The 16,912-nt window shown below is 42.7% G+C and overlaps 2 protein-coding genes across 2 annotated transcripts; both read left to right on the top strand.

Annotated features, from left to right (window-relative positions):
- Positions 1 to 359: 359 nt before the first annotated feature.
- On the top strand, positions 360 to 1,366 carry LOC100346343 (olfactory receptor 52B4-like). The gene has a single exon (XM_002708732.5). The coding sequence runs from the start codon at positions 425 to 427 to the stop codon at positions 1,364 to 1,366; it is 942 nt and encodes a 313-aa protein (XP_002708778.3). The 5' UTR covers positions 360 to 424.
- Positions 1,367 to 9,801: 8,435 nt separating this feature from the next.
- On the top strand, positions 9,802 to 10,746 carry LOC100345302 (olfactory receptor 52B4-like). The gene has a single exon (XM_008264910.3). The coding sequence runs from the start codon at positions 9,802 to 9,804 to the stop codon at positions 10,744 to 10,746; it is 945 nt and encodes a 314-aa protein (XP_008263132.3).
- Positions 10,747 to 16,912: the final 6,166 nt, after the last annotated feature.

Genomic DNA, 16,912 nt, shown 5'->3' with positions numbered 1-16,912 from the left:
TCCTCTCTTCAGAGAAAGGTTCTGCCTTCTTTGATGGCCCATTCTTTCTGCTGGAATCTCACTCACAGAGATCTTTCATAAAATGATAAATTTTAAGGTCAAGTGCAAATATCATTCTTTTAGAGCTTCCCAAGGAAAAAAAATGATTTTCTTTGTGTATTAATGACCCTCTGTTTCTAAATGACATACGTATAATTCTGTCTCTTTGATGATGGAAGATAATTGTAGTTGACTGACACTCATGAGAAAACAGACCATCTCCTTTCATGTTCTTGTGTTTCTCCTTATTTACATGTTCAAAGAAGATGCAGAACATGGAATATGCAAAAAGCTTCTGGTAACATCACAAAGGACCTGAAAGGAAATGTGTATTTTCCTCTGTCTCTGTGGATAGGAGGTGAGGACCTCAGAGTTCTTCCCGGGAATGCCTTTCAACCACACTGGTGTTAGCCACACAGTCTTCCGCTTGCTGGGCATCCCTGGCCTAGAGGACCAGCACATGTGGATTTCCATCCCCTTCTGCATCTCCTATGTCATCGCCCTGCTTGGGAACAGCCTGCTCATCTTCATTATCCTCACCACGCGCAGCCTGCACGAGCCCATGTACCTCTTCCTCTGCATGTTGGCCGGAGCAGATGTTGTCCTCTCCACATCCACGGTGCCTCAGGCCTTGGCCATCTTCTGGTTCCACGCCGGGGAGATCTCCCTGGATCGCTGCATCACTCAACTCTTCTTCATCCATTCCACCTTCATCTCTGAGTCAGGGATCTTGCTGGTGATGGCATTTGACCGCTACGTTGCCATATGCTACCCACTGAGATACACTGCTATTCTTACATGTGGACTGATTGGGAAAATTGGTGTGATTGTCTTTCTGAGAAGCTATGGTATGATTTTCCCCATAATATTTCTTTTGAAAAGATTGACTTTCTGCCAAAATAATATAATTCCACACACATTTTGTGAACACATTGGTTTGGCCAAATATGCTTGTAATGATATTCAAGTAAACATCTGGTATGGGTTTTCTGTTCTAATGTCAACAGTGGTCTTAGATGTTGTGCTAATTTTTGTTTCCTATGTGTTGATTCTCCATGCTGTCTTCCACATGTCTTCCCAACATGCTCGCCACAAAGCTCTGCATACATGTGGCTCCCATATCTGTGTCATCATCCTTTTTTATGGACCTGGAATCTTTACAACCCTCGTTCAGCGGTTTGGACATCACATTCCACTGCATATCCACATTTTGCTGGCTAATGTCTGCATTCTGGCTCCACCTATGCTGAATCCCATCATTTATGGGATCAAGACCAAGCAAATCCAGGAGCAAGTGGTTCACGTGTTGTTTGCAAAACAGAAGTGACTTTGGTTTAACAAGAAAGTTTTCAGAATCCCTAGCTATCTGCTAAATTGTCTATGCAAGTAATGGGTGGAATGGTGTCAGCTGACCCAGTAGGAACCAGGTCAGTGTGTTCCGTGTCTGATGCATGTTTCACCAGGTAGGTTGCAGGACTTTTCCATTTTCTCAATAGCTTATCTTTTGCACAGGACTTGGGATAGGATGGGTTGTTTTTAGAAGTCATGTCCCCTTAAAGACATTAGCATGCTCTTTGGAAATAGAGGAAGCAAGAACAATGTTCTTGTCATCATTTGTTCAGCTATCCTGTACTGAGTTTCTCAAGTCCCAAGACATGTTATAATTTCCTTGGGCAATCACATACTAACTTCCCTTTGTTTATGTCCTTTGCTCAAAGTGACATCCTTGTATCAGTGGTTCCTAGACTTTCTATTTCTATTCATTGTATTCTATTTGTTTTTCTTGTAACATAATATTATAGGCAACAAGGTCTCTGGCTGGGTATATTTCAGGTTCAAGAATTCAAAGTGGTGGCATAAAGATGTACAGGAAAGCAGGATTCATTTAAAGAAAAGTAAGTCAGGTCAGCTTGAAAGAGAGAAAGAGAATGGATAAAATGCTCAAATACAAAAAAGACCCAAACCAAAAAACCTTCAACAAGGTTTGTGCAGTCCTTTTTATTCTACTGGAAGGCATAGAGGGTGGTATCTGGGGTAGGACATAAGTGAATATTAAAAAGGAACAGAACTTGGAGTGGAGCTTGAGTATTGTCCTTTTCTGTGCCCTGATTGGGAAATGTTGGTGGTGTCATGGTGTGCATGGTGCATCATGGGAGTGGGAGTGTCAGCTATGATAATTTTATCCTAGAGGCATTATAATGACTTAAATGTCATGGGGACACATTCTGAAGCCATATTGGATATTTCTAGCTGGCACTGCTTCTAAGATTGCAACATTAAGAAACTTGCAGTTTCCACTACACAGAAAAAGGGTGAGTGGTTTGGTGGTACAGGGGAGATGGGTTTGGAGGCTGCACAGAAAGGGAAGGAAGTTTGGATGCTACACAGAAAAGGAGCAGGGCTGTGCCATTATGAGGAGACTGGCCACAGCTGCTGGGTCAGCCAGCCAGGCTTCCACATAAGCCAGCTGGAGCTACCCCACAGCAGGTTGTGTTGCTGGAGCTGTCCTGTGACAGGTTGCACTGCTGAATGGCCAGCTGGGGCTGTCACATGTGGATTGGCCTTAGCAGTCAAACAGCAGTTTGGCTGGGCTGTCAGACAGTGGCCCAATGCTACTGTGCGGGTTGGCTAGGGCGGTCAAACCTTATCTTCTTTAACATGAACTGTCAGCTCAATTCAATAATTTATAGCAAGGGAATGTGAGTGAATTATATGATTTAGGTTTGGCAGAGCAACCCTTTTTGAGACTAAGGCTGGCCAGTCTCTCGTGTTGGGAAAAGAGGAATGTGGTTTCTGAAGGGATGGAGTATGCCGGGAGAATGCTGAGGAAAGGGAACCCCTCCAGCTCAGTGTCAGGCCATGTTCCTCACTGATCTGTTCCCCAGAAGGGCGTTCCAGGTGTTTAGTCTCCTGATTCCTGACTGCTTTGACAGCCACCCTTCCCGTATCCCCTGCCATGCAACCTGAGCTGTGGATACACGCACCATTAGCTCCTCATCTTTCCCAGGCTATACAGACTCTGCTCTGTCTTGGAACAACCTCCACTGACTTGTGGGACACTCCTATTTCTCTTCCATACTGGATGCTGATGCCATCTCCTCTGGGACACTTTTCTCAAGCAACCACTCCTTTCAATGTATTATAGTTGATACTTCCTTTATAAGAAAAGTAGCATATTTCCTGGCCTCGGAATCGGCCCTTGAGGCATTCGGATCTGGCTGAAGAGCCCATGAGAGTATTTTAGGCATGGAAAGCCAAGACACTCTGGCAAAACAACAACAACAACAACAACAACAACTAAATGAAAGATCTCTGCGAGTGAGATCCCAGTGGAAAGAACAGGGCCATCAAAGAAGGAGGTACCTTTCTCTGAAGGGAGGAGAGAACTTCCACTTTGACTATGGCTTTGTAGAAATAAGATCAAAGTCGGTGAGCTCAGGGGCCTTCTATGGCCTTGGCAACTCATGACTAGAGCCTGGGAAGATTGCTGATGCCTTAAACAAGAGTGTCAATTTGTTAAGTCAACAATAGGAGTCACTGTGCACTTACTCCTCATGTAGGATCTCTGTCCTTAATGTGTAGTTCAATGTGAATTAATGATATGACTAGTGCTCAAACAGTATTTGGCAATTTGTGTTCCGTGTGGGGGCAAACTGATGAAATCTTTACTTAGTATATACTAAGTTGATCTTCTGTATATAAAGATAATTGAAAATGAATCTTGATGTGAATGGAATGGGAGAGGGAGCGGGAGATGGGAGGATTGTGGGTGGGTGGGAAGTTATGGGGGGGGAAAAAGCCATTGTAATCCATAAACTGTACTTTGGAAATTTGTATCTACCATAAAAGTTAAAAGTTAAAAAAATAAAAAAAGAAAAGTAGCATATTTCCCATATCTCCTTTTTAATACTTAACTAAAAATCTGTTTCCATGAAAACATAGACCATTATGAAAAAAGAAACTCAATCTCACAGATTTCAATTTCAGTATTAAAATTTCATCATAGCTATACACCTGCCTTTATGTATGTGTATTTGTATATGGGTCTGTATCTATGTTATCTCCAGCCACATAAATTTCCACATCTATCTAGAAAACATTGTCAGGCAATAAATATATGGAGTATTGCTTATTCTGCACATATATAGTGTACATATAGTAACCTAATTTTTATTCCCCTTTAAAATTATCCATTTTTAATTGAAAAATAAAAATTATAACCTTCCTTTGATATCCACAGAAGGTTGGTTCCAGGATCTCCTGAGGATAACAAAAATCTATGAATGTTTAAATCCTTGAAAAAAAAAAGGCATACTATTTGCATATAACCTAAAAAACATCTTCCCATCTACTTGACATCATCTTTCAATTACTTATAATACATAATACAGTGTAAATGCTAAGTAAGTAGTTGTTACTGTGTATTGTGGAGGGAATTTGTGGCAACATGGGTGAACCCAGAGGACATTAGGCCAAGTGAAATAATCCAGACATAAAAAGACAAATACCACATGACTTTACTTATATATAGAATCTAAAAGAGTGAAACTCATAGAAGCAGAGTGCAGAGTGCAGTGTTGTAGGTGGAGAGGAGGGCAGGTGGGGAGACAGTAAAAGGGTGTAAAGTTTCAGTTATTCAAGATGAATGTTTATTCTGGGGATCTAAGGTATAGTTATCAGTATTGTAATCATAGACTTGACACTTGCTAAGAAAGTAGATGTTATGTGCTTGTAACAAAAAATGTAATGCTGTGAGATGACAAATACTTCAGTTAGGCTTGATTGTAGTATTTCATAATGCATATACATATCAAAACAAAATCATCTACCTTAAATACATACATTTTTGTCATTGTTAGTAATTTTAAATTTACAAAACAATACTTGTGAGGTAGTACTTCAATGAATTCCCCTATACCCTCACCCCATTTTCCCTATTAACATTTCATATTAATATACTTGTCATAATAAATGAAACCACACCCGACCTCCCCTACTTTTTTTTTTCCAAACTCCTTTTATACCTCCCAGCCTCTAGTAACCAGTACCCTACAATTTTTATTCGTCAATTGTAAGTAAGACTGGAACAAGAGAGCACAGGTAAATAATTAGTTTAGTCTATGGACGTTGAAATGTCTGTGATAGCAGTGCCACTCTTGCATATATTTGTGAGGCAGTCTAGGCCTGCAGACTGCACTGAGGAGTAGGAGAAGGAAAAGAACAAAGGGGAAGTAGCTTCTACGAGGAAGTGAACGAGCTTTGGTCTGGAACAAAGCCTGGAAATGTTTTGCAGTAAAAATGCCAACCCCCTACTGGGGTTATTTCAAGCATCTTTAAAATATTAAGGGCTCCCACGGGTTCTAAATAAATAACGTAAAACATTAATGGACAAAAATATTTAATTAAGATTTTGATTCCCATCCACACAGGAAGGAAACCCACAAAGGCACTGTCTCTTCATTCCTGTATTGCAAAGTGCCTGTCCCAGAGTAGGTTTCCATTTGCAAAAACTTGACTTCTTGTAAAAAAGGATTTATAAATAATTATTCAAATGTGAAAGTTTTATCAATATGTAATACATGGGAATGGAAGCACTGCCATGGAACTTCCTTCTGCTGTGTGTCAAGCATGTAAATACAACAATTCAGAACACACACAGAAGTTTATATATAAATATATTCATTACAGAATATTTTTAATAGAGAAAAACAGAAGATACATAAGTGTCTAACAATCGAGGAATGATTTAAACATATTGTGGAATGTCACCAACATGGAACTCTTTCTTTAAAGGAATATGTATAGAGTACTAACTATGTGTGTGACATTGTTCTAGACTGGAGACAAATGCAGCTGTAGTAAAAGAGCTCTGTGGTAATAAAATTGTATTGTTTCTGGGATTCCTGCTAAATGCGTAGATTTTAGTTGCTCTTGCATAAAAACAAAAGGATAACTGCGGGAGACAATGGATATAGTAATTTTCCTCTATGGTAGTCATTTAATTCTCTCTCTATATCCTATAACATCATGTTTTATACCTTAAATATGCAATTTATTTTAAAGAAATAAACTCAATTTCCTAAAATGGAAAAAAAATTAAAAGAGCCCCGTGGTTTACAGAACACAGATTACCATGAAAAGTTAGAGCATGCCACATGTACAGTAAGATCTCAACAAAACAGAAATGCAAAAATAGGGGAGGAAAGATCTTGGAGGGTTACCAGTGAAAATACTCCATTGTTAATCATGAAACCATGGAATAAAGCATTAAAACAATAAAGAATTTTAAATGGACTTGATGTTGTTCAACATTTTATTATGATGCTCTCAGTATACTTTGTACTTAAACCCTCTTGGTTGTATGGGTGATGAATGACTAAATCAAATGTTGGAGAGAATTCTGGCTCCTAAAGTGTTTCTGTGCCTTCCAGAAATCAGGGTTGAAGAGGATGACATGGAGCAAGTCTGGGGCCTTGCTGAAGACCCCCAGCCAATTCCTACCCTCAGCCCTAACGTCTCCTCTCTGAAACCCCTCCCACCACATCTTTGCTCCCGAGCTCATGGAACCTCTCAGGCATGCTATTTATGGTGGGCTCCTGGCGTCCGTGCAGTGAAAGAGTTAAGAGCTCCCTTTATACTTATACCACGGGGAGTAGGGGAGATCCTTGGGGAGAAGCAAATCACATGGACACATCTATGGTCCCTGAAGATGCTAAAAAAAAGAATAATTTGTCCTGCGGCTGCTCCTCCAGTTTGGGCTGTTGGCCACTGCACTGGCTGTGGGGACACGCTTGGATCAGGGCCGGGGCATGGCTCCAGCTGGCGATTCCTGATGCTGTGAGGGGCACTGACCAGCACAGCCTGCTGCTTCTGAGGGCTTTTCTGCTCTTTGACATGAACTGTGAGGTCTGACTGAGTGTGGGGGAGGGGAGGTGAAGGAAACACTGAGCTTATTGATGAGAGATGTGGGAAATAATGCCGGATCACCATATTCATTTGGCCACCTTATGGAGGTTATAGTCGGCGTTTTCTACCCTCTGGAAGAGGAATTAGAGAGGCCAGACCGGACTGTTTCTGCAGCAGCTTTGTGGCATAGTGGAAACACTAGTGGAAGGTGAGGCTTGCTTCTGGACTGCCTGAACTGAGTTCCTCCGCGACCTTGGAACAACTGCCTTCCTTCTGAGGCCTTTGTAGATACAGTGTTACATCCTGAGATTTTCCTACTGTAGGGTTGAGGAACCATTTTGGAACAGGCCAGAGTAAATATTTTAGGCTTCAGATTTGCTCCATTCAACTGTGTCCCACAACAGAAGCCATAGACAGTATGTAAATAAATGGGAATAGTTATGTTCTGATAAAACTTAGTTTACAAAAGCAGGTGGTGGGAAGAATTTGACTTTAGTTTGAACCCTGGGAATGAGTCCCAACCAGCATTTATTTCTTATATCTCTGGCTTAAGCATAGAACTGGTGAAGCAGAGGTGTAGCCCTGTGAATTGCGTTTTTGTGAGAGTCCCCTCCTGTGGCGGGGAAAGGGGATTGTAAGGCTGGAGGCAGAGTGAGAGTGAGTCATAAGGTGACTTAGAAAAGTCATAAACTGTCCATATGAGAGTGAGCTTGGGTAATTAACAACTCTATGCAGATTTGTATGAGTCCATACTCATGCATGTGGGAAAGTTTAAAAGTAGGTGTGTGAAGTGTCGCAGGGATGGGCTGTTTGTGTAGGTTGTGTAAATGTGTGTCAGGGTATATTCCTTTACCCAGTCTATGTGAGTGAATAAATGTGTGAATAAGAATGAATGTAGGAAAAAAATGAATGTATGAAACTAAGCATCTGAATGAGTGTGTGTGTGTGTGTGTGTGTGTGTGTGTGGCAGAGCTGGAATTGATCCCAGGTAGGTCTAAATCTAAAGCCATATCATTTTGCCTATATTATGCTCTTAGATGTCTGAAAAATTGCAGCATAAATAGGAGAATTGGAAGGGAATGGGTAGAAACACTGGAAAGACGGTATAGGTAATCAGAATAACAAAATGGAAATTTTAAAAACTAATGCATGTTTTAACCCTAATAGTCTTGGTTTCAAATATCACATTTGGACCATTTGTCATTCATAAACCAGTGATGATTCCAATTTCATAGGTGAGCATTAGAAACAAGAAATGTATTTATCTACAACTGATGCAGTGCTCACTGCACCAAGCGGATATCAGAAATAAGAAATGGACCTCACACTCAGTAGGTACTGAATGGTTGCTATTATACAACCAGGAACTATTAACAGAAATTAGAGATTGTGAATAATAAGAAAAGTGAGGCTAGACTGTGCAAGCGTGTTGTGGCAGACTTAGAAAAAGAAGCTTAAGAGGTATGTTGGGTTGTAAGTAAAATGGCAATGGTTGAAGATTAAGAGGGAGGTAAGTGGACTGTGCATGGACAAAAGGCTTAGCCTTGGGAAAGAGTAAGAGAGAAAATACAAATTTATATTACATTTGAATATAAGTAAATTTGTAGGTGGCAAAGTGAATGTGGGGGAGGCTAAAGGATCGTGAAATCATGGGAGTGAGAGGAAGCAGGGCAGACCTGAATGGGCCTGGTCTGGGAAGCCAAATTCCATCCCTACCTTCTGCTGGCCAGGTGACCTCGGTGGGCTGCTACTTACATTCTCCAAGCTTTCCTCGCAACCCATCAGTAAAATGGGGCAGATGGCTACAGGCGCCTCAGGCTGCTTAATTGAGATAATGCATGTAAAGCCCTCAGCACAGCGCCCCTCCTCACTGCTCTCTGTTCTTCAGTGGTCTTGTTCCTTCCCCAGTCATCTTAAAATAACAGGGAGTGATGGGGGGAGGTGGGACAGGGGAGGGAGGGAGGAAGGAGGAGGAGAGGGAGAGAGGGAGCAAGTGAGGCAGCAAAACTAAAATGCAAATGCACCATTTCTACATTACAGATCTTTTAGTGCCTCTTAATACAACAAATTCTCACCCCTCAGAGTAATACTGAAGCCCTCGATGGGTGGCCTCATCTCACTTTTCAACATTCTTTTCTACCATATCTCCTTTGCTGTTAACCCTGAATCATTACAATTTTCCTCAAAACACATGTCCTGTTATATCTCTATGACTTCATTCAAGTTCTTACCCCATCACATTTCTTCACTTGGCAAATTCTCATTGTTCAAGGTTCAACTCGGGCTGGTACCTTTAAACAATCTTTTCTGAACTCATAGGGAGTTTTCCATGTTTCCACAGCCTCTGTTTAGTTTGTCCTCCACACTGCTCATAGTAATGGCCTGTCTCCTACTAAGCAGATCCTCAGGCAGCCATGCCTGCACATAGTAGGCTTGTTACATTGATAGGCAGCTCAGTTTCCAGTTCCCTTTTGAGATGCACGTCACAATCTGGTGGTCAAAGTGGAGATTGTGGTGTTTGCCGTTCACAGCCTTTGGCAGTTTGTTATGGTCTACAGCATTCAGAGAGGAAGGCCTCTCAGAGATGATGCAGTCAACCCTCTCCCTAACTTCAGTTTTATGGTGATGAAACAAAGATCCAGAGCAGGGAAGTAATTTTACTGAGATTACATGGGTAGTGAACAAATGGAAAGTAAGTTTAACTCCTGCCTCCTGACTGGGACCCTTTTCACTGCTCTGTTCAATGGAATATGATCTGTTCCCTCCTCCCCTACTCCAACCATCCAGCTTTCTGGGAAGAGAGAAGAGGTGACTGCCAAATCCTACACACCAAGGCACAGGTGACCTGAACTGGGCATGGCAACTCCTAATTCCACTAGCATCAGCCACTCGTTCTTCATTCTGCTGGGCATCCCTGGACTGGAAGACCAGCACGCGTGGATCTCTCTCCCCTTCTTTCTTTCCTACCTTGTTGCCCTGCTTGGGAACAGCCTCCTCATCTTCATCATCATTACTGAACGCAGCCTCCATGAACCCATGTACCTCTTCCTCTGCATGCTCGCCGTGGCTGACCTCATCTTGTCCACTACCACTGTGCCCAAGGCCTTGGCCATATTCTGGTTCCATGCTGGGGCGATCTCCCTAGATGGCTGTGTCACCCAGATCTTCTTCATCCATGCTACTTTCATTGCTGAATCAGGGATTCTGTTGGCGATGGCGTTTGACCGCTATGTGGCCATCTGTGACCCTCTGCACTATACCGTAGTGCTGAATCATGCAGTGATTGTAAGGGTAGGCTCGGCTGTGGTCCTGAGGAGCTTCTGTGTGATACTCCCAGATGTGTTCCTGGTGAAGCGATTGCCTTTCTGCCGTAGCAATCTGCTGCCACATACCTACTGTGAGCACATGGCTGTTGCCAAGTTTGCTTGTGCTGATATTCGTGTCAATGTCTGGTATGGCTTGTCTGTCCTTCTCTCTACAGTGGTACTAGATGCCTTGCTCATCTTAGTTTCCTACAGTCTCATCCTCAATGCAGTGTTCCACCTCCCCTCCCAAGGAGCTCGGCAAAAAGCTCTGGGCACGTGTGGCTCCCACCTTGGGGTCATTTCCATGTTCTACTTACCTGGCATTTTTACCATAATTACCCAGAGGTTTGGACACCATGTTCCTCTCCATACACACATCCTGCTGGCCAACATCTGCATGTTGGCCCCTCCCATGCTGAATCCTATCATTTATGGGGTCAAGACCAGACAGATTCGAGAGCGTGTGCTCAGTACTTGGTCTTCACAGTGGAAATGATGCCTAGTTTGATCAGGGGGTGGTGAGATGTTTACCAATATAGGGTTTCACTTTTTGTTTTGGGCCTACTTTGCAGAGACTTATGGATTAAAAGTTCCACTGACTGTGAACAAAGTGACGTGTCAGATTTCCATATGACTTTGAGAAGGGTAGTGTTTAGGAAAAAGCATGAGCTTTTAAATCCAAATCATATTTGACTCTTGGCTTTACTAATAATGATGTGTTTGACTGTGGGACAATTAGTCTCTCAAATACTTTTCTTAGCACATGATTAGGGTAATAGAAAGAACCAAAGAAACCAATTTAAACCACAAGAAAACTTGACCCACAATGAACTTACCAAGGGCATCACAGACTAGACAGAATCTGTATTAATGTAATCATAGATACACATTTGATATCATTTAAAATACATTTTGAGTTAGATATGGGCAGGTGCTATAATGCTTACATTCTGAGATTATATCCTTCTTGTCCTTAATCATAGGACTGTGATAGAACTGAAAGTGTAAACATGATGATCTTGAATTTACATAAGAGTAAGCCGTGAACACATTTTTAATTTTTCTTCCCCATTCTTCTTTAATTTTTTTTTTCTTTTTTGACAGGCAGAGTGGACAGTGTGAGAGAGAGACAGAGAGAAAGGTCTTCCTTTTTCCGTTGGTTCACCCTCCAATGGTCGCCAAGGCTGGCGCACTGTGGCCGGCGCACTGCGCTGATCCGAAGCCAGGAGCCAGGTGCTTTTCCTGGTTTCCCATGCGGGTGCAGGGCCCAAGCACTTGGGCCATCCTCCAATGCCTTCCCGGGCCACAGCAGAGAGCTGGACTGGAAGAGGAGCAACCAGGACAGAATCCGGTGCCCTGACCGGGACTAGAACCTGGTGTGCCGGCACCGCAGCCAGAGGATTAGCCTAGTGAGCTGCAGCACCGGCCTAAAATTTTGATATAATAATTTCTGCCCCTCCTAATTCAATAGGAAGTTGAATAATCAAATATTAGGAAATTCAACAGAACTTATTTGAATTTTAAAGGACACTATCAATTAGTGCTGATATAGTCTATCATTTTTCAAGATCATTTTTATGTGAAAATAGGAGTGCACTCAGGTGAGTGTCTATAAGTTTGGAAAAACTTGAGCTACCATGAAATCTCTGACTGGAAACCAAAGAGAATGTCATATTTGTAATGAATATCTCCAAGGATACCTTGATATGCCAAGGTATTCAGATTTTGAGAAATGAGATTAACTTTATATCAGAGTGACAGTCTTCTATCACCATAGTTGTCACTTATGCTGGTCAACCTCAATACAGAAATACAAAGCAGAACTATCATGATAACCAACATTTTTAAAAAACATTTTCCCATGTACCTGACACATACAAGTCAATCAGTCTCAAGTACACCCTCATTTGCATCAGCATGAGTTTTCTGTATTCCTTCTCCAGTTTATCAGCAATACACTGGTTAACTATGCTCATTTATCTTGACTTAGCTCTGTAATGTTGCCTGAGGATTCATGACCTGGGCCTGGGGCTCTTCTTTTTGTCTTTTCTCAACAGGACCACCTCTCTGTTCAGCATTCAGACAGACCATTACTCATAGTTAGAAACAGTTCATCAAGAAACTCTGTTCAAAGTCACTGACATCTTTGTTAGTATTGAAGTTTTTCATAAAATATTTTGCTAATGGTCTAATGGCAATCTGAGATTCTATTTTAGATAAGAAACATCATAGCTTAGTATAGCCTACCTTAAAAGTGCTCAGAACACTGACATTAACCTATAGTTGGGCAAAATAATCTATTACAAATCCTATTTTATAATAAAGTATTGAATATCTCATGTAGTTTATTGGCTACTGAGCGTGAAGCATAGAATAGTGTATGAGTATGCGTTTGCACCATTGTAAGGTTGAAAAATCCCAAGTGAAATTGTAAATTTGGGGCTGCTTATGTACTTCTAGATATATGTCCCTCCCAAATATAGAACATACACACATATTCCCCATAACATATATAAGAATATTCATATTCATTTTATATATGTAAGAGCAAAGAGATGACAGTCCTTATCAATAAAGGACTGTCATTTCTTTCTGTATGCATGCACATGTGTGCAGTAAAAATTTTTCTTTAAAGGTTTATTTTTTGAAAGGCAGAGAGGGAGAGGAAGGTAGGAGGGGAGGGAGAAGGATCTCGCATCCACTGGTTCACTCCACAAATGGCCATAACTGCCAGGCCTGGCCACTCTAAAGCCAGGAGGTAGGAACTCCATCTGGGTTTCTCATATGGGTGGCAAGAGCCCAGGTACTTGGCCATCTTGTTTCCCAGGCATATTAGCAGGGAATTGATTGGAAGTGGACCAGCATGAGGAAATTTTGAATTGAAATATTAACTTACAATTCAAAAATAAAAATCACCAAGCATAAGAAAAGGCTAAAAGTGTTTGTGAACAGCCTAACATCAAATAGATAAAACAACACACCCAGAGGAGAAAACTATACCAATAGTTTTCTATTGAACACAATACTTACTGAATATTCTTTATCAAAAAGCAAAAATATAATAGCAAACTAATGTTGAATGCCATTTTATAGTTTGAAATTGGTAGTGAGATGAATGTAACAAATCTGAAACTGTTATTCGGTATGTATGAGAGCACTTGAAAAAGTTCAAGGAAAAGTGTAAAGATGTCAGTGCAAAAAAAAATCCATGTTGAGATTTTGGTAATATGCATTTTCCATGTAGGATTAAGACTGTCAGGGGTGGGCATTTAGTGCAGTGGTTTAGAGCTCACTTGGGATGCCTGCATCCCATACTGGAATGTCTGGTTGAAGTCTTTTTAAAAAGATTTTATTTGAGAGATAAAGTTACAGACAGAGCAAGAGATAGAGAAAGGTCTTCCATCAGCTGGTTGACTCCCACTGAAGCTGGACGGATCTGAAGCCAGGAGCCAGGAGCTTCTTCTGGGTCTCCTATGTGGGTGCAGGTGCCCAAGCACTTGGGCCATCTTCTACTGCTTTCCCAGGCCAGAAGCAGAGAGCTGGATCAGAAGAGGAGCAGCTTGGACACAAAGAGGCACCCATATGGCATGCTGGCACTGCAGATGGAGGCTTAGCCTACTACCCCACGGCACACAGTCTTGCTTCCACTTCCAATCCAGCTTCCTGCTAAAGCACATCCTGAGAAGGCAGCAGATGACGGATCAAGTACTTTGGCCCCTGCCGCCCATATGGGAGACCTGGATTGAGTTCCAGATTCCTGACTTTGGCTTGGCCCAGGACCAGCTGTTGCTGGCATTTGGGAAGTGAACCATGGATGGACAGTCTCTCTCTCTCTGCTTTTCAAATAAAATGAAAGTAAATAAGACTGCCAGGTATTGTTGCTTTAGTGGGAACACATTTTGTAAGATTTCACAGAATCTCTAATTAACAATGTTCATCATGATTTTAGAGGTTATATAATAGCCACATCTGATTTATATTTTATGTATATTCATGAAAAAATTTTTATAGTGTGAAACTGGAAGGAATTTAAATGTCTTCAATGGAAAGGCTCTGTAAATTGTGTTGGAGAGTGTGTCAAAACAATGCCATAGAAACAGTAAAGAGAATGAATCGATGGCAATTACAAGAAATCCTAACACCCAGTCCTACAATGTTGACTGAGGAACACCATGAAACTAAAATGAAGCTACACATAAATAGGTTCTGTGCAATTGCATTTACATAGGATTCAAATAAAGAAAACAAATCTATGCTATATATATGAGGCTAGTGATGATCTTTGTGGTGTGTGACTTGAAGGGAACTCATTCAGATCTTTGGGGGTGCTGGCAGTGTTCTGGATTTGGATTCTATTACAGAGGAGTATTCAGTCACAAGAAAAATTTTTTAGCATACTGTGTATACTGTTCTGAATGCATATTTATGTCCATAAGAAACTTAACAGTACACATTAGATCATCAGGAAAACTATGGCACTATTCAGGGTTCCTTTTTGGCATTCCTACTTCCTTTTAAATTTTCACAGATGTCTGGGGCTTTCAGAGTCTGTAGATAGGTAGGTATGGAAGATAAGTATGCCTTGTAGACAGTGTGGAATGTCCTTATCTGTCTGAAAATTACACAGAGAGGGGGAGACAGAGAAGGATCTTCCATGTGCTGGTTCACTCCCCAAATGGCCACAATGCCCGGGGCTTGGCCAGGCTGAAGCCAGGATCTTCCTCCAGGTCTCCCACTCTGGTGCAGGAGCCCAAGCCCTTGGGCCATCCTTTGATGCTTTCCCAGGTGTATTAGCATGGAGACAGCTCAGAAGTGGAACACTAGGACTGAAACTGGTGTATATGATATCACAGCATCACAGGTGGTGGTTTAACATGCTATGCCACATGAGCATGCCTTTTTGATCAGCCTGTCGGTCACTCCTAGAAGTGCAGTTTGTATCATGACTGAAGTATGATGCTCTTCCATCATTTATCCAAGTGAGTTGTCCAGCTGGATCCCCAGTATCTGGTCCTAAAACCATTTCCTAAGGATCTGCTGTGTCCCTGGCACTGGACTAGGCATAGGGGATGTAATAATCAAGCTCCAGGATTCATATCCTTCTCAGACATCATTACAGTATTTAAGATCCTTTCTCCTCCTAAAGAAACCAGCTCCACATGTAGCTGCTGCTCTCTGATGTTGGAGTCGTCCTTATAGAGGCCTGGAGAAAGCTGTGGGGTCTTCACCTCCAGGGCTTGGCACAGAGCAAGTACTTAACCTTCTTCTCCATTGGAACAGTTCCCAAGCAAAGTCAGGAGGCCAAGAGGGGATGTGGTCACATCGTAGCTCTGGGAAAGTGTGTTTCACACTACGATGTGCCTGTAGTGCCAACTCCATTGTGACCAGGGTGTGGCTGGGAGAGCTCCAGTCCTAGCTCATGGGCTTTAGGAACTGGCAGCAGGGAGGACGGTACATCTACACAACCCCAGAGCCACATGTTACAGAGACTCCCACTCCCAGGGACCAACACCAACCTATTCCCAACCTCCTCTGCACCGTAGACATCTCCCATCTGCAGTCCTTCACAGGCTTGGACAATTTCCATAGGACCCCAGTGGGGGACCAGTACCACAGGCTTCCAGGCTCTGTCCTCTACTCTGGGGGGAGGCTTTGGCAGAATCTACTAGCAGCCATCAGAGATCTGGGTCAGAGAGGCCAACAGGGCAGGTTAATACAGTGTGTGTATGTCCCTGCTGGTTGGGGGAGCAGTTCAAAGGCTGAGGGGTCTGGATCTAGGGGAGGGGGAAGAATAGGGAGAAAGGTTTCTTCTATTAGAGGGACTGGAAACCACTTCTGAGGGGACAGTAGTAGAAATAGATGCTTTTTTTTTTTAAGGTTTATTTATTTGAACAGAGTTATACCGAGAGAGGAGAGGCAGAGAGGTCTTCTTTCGCTGGCTTACTCCCCAGTTGGCTGCAATGGCTAGAGCTGTGCCAATCTGGAGCCAGCATCTTCCTCCAGATCTCCCACATGGGTTCAGGGGCCCAAGGACTTGGGCCATCTTCTACTGCTTTCCAAGGCCACAGCAGAGAGCTGGACTGGCAGTGGAGCAGCCGGGTCTTGAACCAGCACCCATATGGGATGCCGGCGTTTCAGGCCAGGGTGTTAACCTGCTGCACCACAGTGCTGGGCCCATGCTCCCTTACTTCTGACTTCAGAGTCTATGCCCCCACACCCCTGCCCTGTCTGCAGAGGCAGGGCCCTTCCCTCCCCAGAGATGCAGCACTAGACCCCCTCCACAGTCCCTGGTCTTCTCTCCATCCTCCCATTCCTAGACCCCTGGTCCTGAGGCACAGGCCTGAGCTGTAGATACATAGGACACTTGTTAGCAGCTAGGCCTGGGGCCTTAGATACTTCCTTTGTTTAAATTTCTTTTCCACACCTCTCTCCAACAACAAAACCTTCAAGCCCTGGGACTGGGGGCAGGATTCAGAGAGGAGGTGGTGTGGTTGCACAGAAAGGGTATGGAACCCTCCCCTTCCCCTTACCTTGGCTGATTTCATCCTCTATGGTAGAAGCTTCTGGAAGATAAACTGAGCCCTTTTTTTCCCAGTTCTCATAACCTGAGCTGATGACTTGGAACACAGGTAGACACAGACACATCCCACCCTGCTCAAACT

The sequence above is a fragment of the Oryctolagus cuniculus genome, chromosome 1 (genome assembly GCF_051225735.1).
Source record: "Oryctolagus cuniculus isolate XC-2025 breed Fujian yellow rabbit chromosome 1, ASM5122573v1, whole genome shotgun sequence".
In the NCBI taxonomy this organism is placed as follows: Eukaryota; Metazoa; Chordata; class Mammalia; order Lagomorpha; family Leporidae; genus Oryctolagus; species Oryctolagus cuniculus.
Note: the sequence above shows the minus strand (reverse complement) of the source record. Positions and strands in the feature narration are given on the sequence as shown.

Excerpts from the sequence above, each read along its gene's own strand:
- LOC100346343 (XM_002708732.5), top strand. The coding sequence starts at position 425 with ATGCCTTTCAACCACACTGGTGTTAGCCACACAGTCTTCCGCTTGCTG.
- LOC100345302 (XM_008264910.3), top strand. The coding sequence starts at position 9,802 with ATGGCAACTCCTAATTCCACTAGCATCAGCCACTCGTTCTTCATTCTG.